At 37.3% G+C, this 6000-nt stretch overlaps 1 protein-coding gene across 2 annotated transcripts in view; it reads left to right on the top strand.

Moving 5' to 3' along the window:
• The first annotated feature begins 268 nt into the window (after positions 1-268).
• LOC126419312 (Fanconi anemia group D2 protein) overlaps positions 269-6000 on the top strand; it is a 206839-nt gene continuing 201107 nt past the window's right edge. The window contains exons 1-2 of one of the 2 annotated variants that reach the window (XM_050086492.1): positions 269-546; positions 920-1068. In XM_050086492.1, the coding sequence (XP_049942449.1) occupies positions 375-546; positions 920-1068 (321 nt within the window). In that variant the 5' untranslated portion in view covers positions 269-374. Of the gene's footprint in view, positions 547-681; positions 804-919; positions 1069-6000 lie in introns of those variants that run through there. The other variant, XM_050086493.1, reaches the window with a different exon arrangement.

Here is a 6000-nt window from a genome sequence, read left to right as displayed (position 1 = left end):
GAAAGATTAGCTCGTTGAAATACTGTGCAAATACTGTTACATGACACTAAACATGAAGTAGTTCGAACAAACTGAGGAAATTATTAGCGTAGTGTCACTGTACCATTGTTGTTCAACTAATTTATTAATAGTTATTTTCCTATTTTACAATTCGCAAATGGTATTTAACATTACTAACACACTCCACGATCACAGCTACACATTGTATTACCTTTCGCGCTAGGACTATACCACAGTCTGTGACTATACTTTGGAGATTTGAGATAGTCTATCTCTGGTGGCGCCTGTTTCGTTTTGTTATTGTTTTGACTTTTTGGCGGTAAAGTTTGGTTGACTAGTATCGAATTTGATGGTGTGATTGTTGTGTAATCACAATGTACAAATCTAGAAAACGAAGGACCGTGTCGTCAGATTCTTCGAGTTCTCCTCTACCCAAACAAGCCTCAGTTGTTGTGGAGAAGTCAAAACAAATTAAGTCATATTTTGATGATACAGTGTCATCGTGTGGTTTCGTATTTGGCGTGGGAAACAAACCAAACGGCTTAGGTACGTAATGTGGACATAATATGCCTAACATCGTGGACGATCACAGAAGCAATATTTATTGTTTTAAACAGTTGTTAACAGCTGCAACGAAATGACCTTGATACCATGTTAATAGTTAACTGATAAGCTAACCCGTCCCATACCTGTGTTTTAACCAAACTTTCAGAAAAAATGGTACATATAATGCCCTGACAACAGTTTAGACTGAATGCCCCGTCGCCTAACATCATTTTGTTGCATATTTTATCAAGCTCAAAGTATGCGATGTTTGTAATAGCCGTGGTTCAAGAATGACATTTTATTAACAGTATTGTTCTTGTATAGCCTCCAAGCTGATACTTTTTTTGTGACAGTCAGTAATTGTCTGTTTCAGCATGTGATCAAGCTGTCTTTGCGTACAAACTGAAGAACAAACTTCAACAACATCATTCATTCCCAAGCAACATTGATGAATTCGTGGAAAATTTGGAAACCTTCATTAACAATGAGGCAGACTTGAAGAAAGCTTTAACAGATACTGAGGTTAGAACTGATTTAATTTTAGCAGTTCCTCTGTGAAATTAGGCAGAGGACGACAGAGCATCATTCGTCTGAAAGATAAGAATGCAGTTTTTAAACTTTAGTAATTGAACTGTCTTTCACTTACACAGTGCAACATATGTTTTGTTTCGTAATGTTTGATAATCAGTTATAATTTGGTAATTTTGCTTTCAGTTCTGCGTTCACCTAAAGATTCCAACTTCAATAAAAAGCGTTGTCATTTTATAGTCACTGTTAATGCCTTAACAAACGAAAACTGAAAGGAAGAGTCTCCTCCTTAAATATCTTGTTAAAATTTTTTTATACTGATCACAACTTTTTAACCTGCTGGCTCTCTAGTTCTCAACCAGAAAAAGTTAGCAAGTAGCTAGGCCTTGTTAGTTACACTTCTTGAAGCCCGTAGTAGGCCCATCAGTGCATTCTTCCAAGAGACAATACTCCTCCATCCAGCACAGAAAAGCCTTTGCATACTCTGCATAATCTTTTTTTACATTGGCCTTTGGACTTCAGTTAACATGTTGGTTGAAATCATCAATCATTATGTAGATTTTGCTTCTGTGGGGATCCACAGCTTCTAAGTGTTTAATAAATGAATAAATTGCCCATTTTAGGCTATATTTACTTGTGCTATCAGGTAATTTCAGCTGTGACCTATTATCGAGCATATTTGCCATGTTATTATTAGATATCGATGTGTCGTAACACATGACACAGCAAATGTGCTTCATAATGGCTCATGGTTAAAATTAGCTAATAGCATGATTTTAATAAAGGACAATAGATCCTACAACAGACGACCTACTCTTTTATTAATCATCATGCACATTTTCCCATTTCCTGCCATAAGTTAATGAGGAAAGAGGGTTTAGGCCTATTACAAAATGAGTTCTACAGTTAATATGTTTATTAGAAAATAGGACTGTTCTTTAGTATGAACGTATTTTGAAATAATGCAGTAACCATTGGTGTTTCCATACAAAGATCTGAAGCAGTAATAGAACAGTGATATAAAGTAATTTGGCCCAGATAGGCAACTGATTCAAAGTGTTTTCTAACAAAATATCTAGAGTGGACACTAATCGTTTCTTACCAGGAGTTTTTGGTGATTTGCTAGAATTATTCGTGGAAAACTGCTTGTCTCCCAATACTACATATGCTTTATCCTGTATATGTAGCTGCTCTTAGGTGCGACTTTGAGCTGGGATAGAGGAGCTCATTCCACTCCTTTTGCATGTGGCAGCATTGTGCCACCTGCAACGTGATTTTTTGAGCATCACTATGTACCACTGATGTCATAGCGTCAGTAATCTTTTTATTATTGTGTCCTAACACATGATAAATGGAAGACAGGGTTACAGGTCAGTCTACAATTTCCAAGTGGTCAAGAGCAAATGTAGAAAGGCAAAACTTCCAGTGAAGGCAGATTGGTTGATTGCAGTAGTGCCAAGCACTGTCACAAGGTACCTGTTATGAGAGGTGCGGAATTTAAGACTTGATAGGATGCTCGCAGTAGGAGACTGAAGCATACTCAAGGGTCTGATTAAAAATGTTTATTTGCAATCAAACCAATGACTATACTGACAGCTAATTCTAAACATTAGAAAAAGCTAAGGGTGCAACTAGTTGCGCACCAGAAGTCAGTACCTGTGCTCTTGGACAGAGCATTGACAGTATCAGCGAAAACTAGCAGCATTTTAAGTTGAAACTTTGAGAGCAGCACCCCAATTGCTTACCGAGGCTGGCAGCGAATCACACAGAGTTGGCATCCCAACGATCTGACTGAGAACTCTGTCTGAATATTAAAAAAAAGTAGTGTAATGCCACACTATTTCTCCCTTCCTACAGTTGACCCACCTATCCACCAACACTTTGCAGGCTTCAGTAAATCTGATGAGTGGCTCTGCACATCCAGGGTGCCTCTGCCCAACCACATACAGATTTCTCCCTTTCTAATACTTGAGGGGTAGGGATGTATTTGGACTTAACATTAACAAACTCAGAATTTGGTAGCAGCAGCATTCAGCTGAAAGCTAAACATCACTCCCTTTATCGTATGGCCAGTAACAAGTGTTTTACTTCACTTGGCTCCAGCCAGAGGCCTTTTGTGAATGGGGACCACTGTTATAGCTCTCTAACCAGTGTAAACCTACTGACATTGCTGTATCTGCTTAGATGTGCCTTTTTGTCACCATCTTCTACTGTGATAACTTACAACAGTGTGTAGACGGTGGATGGAGTTACCAGGTAATTCTCTGAAGTGAAACTTCTCCCCTGCGACAGCTATCCAGAATGTGAGCAATTCACAGAGCTCTAGCGGTACTTTTGACATCCAGTAACCTAAGCACTACAACTTTTGCCTATTCTCGGCACTGTGTCTTTGATTTCCTATCTCGTAGTGCACTTGTTGGTTTCCAACAGCGTTAAGCTTAACAATTTACGTGTCACGACATTGTCAGTGTATAATATCAATATTATTATCAGTTTCGACAGAACTATGCTGTCACCATCAGGAATTGTAACATTATTAGATGTAAATGCTCTTTACAACACTGAAAGTCACATATTGATGTTATGTTAAATTGTTATAAAAAGTGACAAGGAACACATGAATGTTACAAATAATATACCACTCAATTGAAACATACAACATGTTGTGCTGGTGTTCCAGCATACACTAATCACTTGACACCACATTGGCGACTAGCTAGTATCCACTGGTTGGCAAAATGCTCTCCATATATAGACAAAATGACTCAATAATGCCCTCTCAGGTCATGTTAGTGTTATTGAAACTAATCATTGAGTAAAGCTTCCTCTCAGCCACATCTTCCTTAGAAGCTGTAGAGCACCACATACACAAAATACATCAATATTTATCTTCATGTATTTTTAGCAAGGCTGCTAAAACATTGATGTTCATTGCTGTAAACTTGCCACCACCACCACCACCGCTACAACCACACTGTCCATCTGTAGTAGGAATTAAGCAAGGAGGAAATTTAATCAACTATTATAAATCACTGTACATAGAGTGAAGCTTTATGTGAATGTGATGATAAGTCAAGTAACATTGTGATGATCACTGCACCATATGTAAGTGTTCCCCTTTGTCAGTTTCCAGATAGACATTATAGCACATTAATACCTGTTCCATAGATCATGAGTACAACATTTTGTAATGATGTGGAACGTGTCAGTTTAACATAAGATTTCTTGATACAATATACATCTGGGAGAAATCATAACATATAACCTCAATGAAAAGCCAACATGGCATAACAGAATAAACAAATTGAGTAGAGCACAATATATCACCAAGAACACCTACAACAAAAAGAGCCTATCAATAGCAACAAAATTAAAACACGACAAAACAGTCACTCGACCAGAAATAACATATGCAAGTGAAACCATCTTCAAAACAACTAACATTGCACAAATAGACAAAATACTCAAAACAGAGAGAAAAATCATCAGAACGTGCATCAACAAATCGTACCAGAAAGATGGACACTGGAGAGTAGCTACAAATGAAACTGTCTACAAGGAAATAGAACCGATAATGAGTACATTCAGGAAGAAACACATTTCATTTTTTGGACATCTAATCAGAACACCAGAGAACAGGATCATCAGGAGAATAATAGAACAATTGTGGAATAGTAAGTGCAACATTAACTGGATTACAGAAATCAATGAAGATATGGATGAGCTACAGAATACATTGGAAGACATAAGAAACGAGTTTGCAATAACCCTAAAGGCATAAGTAGCTGAACATAACCATTTCAGCAGATCATCAGTGTGTTTCTTCTAATTCAATTTTTCATTAGTGCACATACCCCGACATTTTGAATATTCTGCCTTAGTGACATACTTCTATTTAAAGTCTATATTTATCAGTGGTGTTTTGGCATTTACTATACAGAATTGTATGTACTGTGTTTTTTCAAAGTTTATTGAGAATCCATTTTCAGAGAACCACATAATAATTTTCCGAAAGACATTATTTGCAATTTCCTCACCTGATTCTTGTTTATTGGATATGATTACTATACTTGTAACATCATCAAAAAGAACTTGTTTTGCATATTAATGAATATAGAGTGGCAAGTCATTAATATATATTAAGAACAATGAGGGACCCAGTACTGAACCCTGTGGGACACCATTCTTGGTACCTACCCAGTTAGAGGACTCTGTTGATTTTTGCAGACTGCCTGTTCTCTTAAATCCAACTTTCTACATTTTCCCAGTTAAATATGAATTGAACCTTTTGTGCACCTTTCCACTCGTACCACAATACTTAAGCTTGTCTAGAACAATTTCATGATTCACACAGTCAAAAGCCTTTGACAGATTACAAAATATCCCAATTGGTGATGTTCAGTTATTCAGGGCATTAACATGTAGTCAGTGAAAGCATATATAGCGTTTTATATTGAAAAATCTTTCTGAAATTCAAATTGACGTTTTGTTAGTACTTTATTTTTACAAATATGTGATGCTACTCTTGAATACATTACTTTTTCAAGAATGTTGAATAAACCTGTCAGAAGAGAACCGACTCGTGGAGATAACATCTTGGACCTACTGATAACAAACAGACCCGAACTTTTCGACTCTGTATGTACAGAACAGGGAATCAGTGATCATAAGGCCGTTGCAGCATCCCTGAATATGGAAGTTAATAGGAATATAAAAAAGGGAGGAAGGTTTATCTGTTTAGCAAGAGTAATAGAAGGCAGATTTCAGACTACATCTACATCTATACTCCGCGAGCCACCTTACGGTGTGTGGCGGAGGGTACTTATTGTACCACTATCTGATCCCCCCTTCCCTGTTCCATTCACGAATTGTGCGTGGGAAGAAAGACTGCTTGTAAGTCTCCGTATTTGCTCTAATTTCTCGGAT

The sequence above is a fragment of the Schistocerca serialis genome, chromosome 9 (genome assembly GCF_023864345.2).
Source record: "Schistocerca serialis cubense isolate TAMUIC-IGC-003099 chromosome 9, iqSchSeri2.2, whole genome shotgun sequence".
Lineage (NCBI taxonomy): Eukaryota > Metazoa > Arthropoda > Insecta > Orthoptera > Acrididae > Schistocerca > Schistocerca serialis.
The sequence above is the reverse complement of the archived record's forward strand: the minus strand, read 5'-3'. Positions and strand labels throughout refer to the sequence as shown.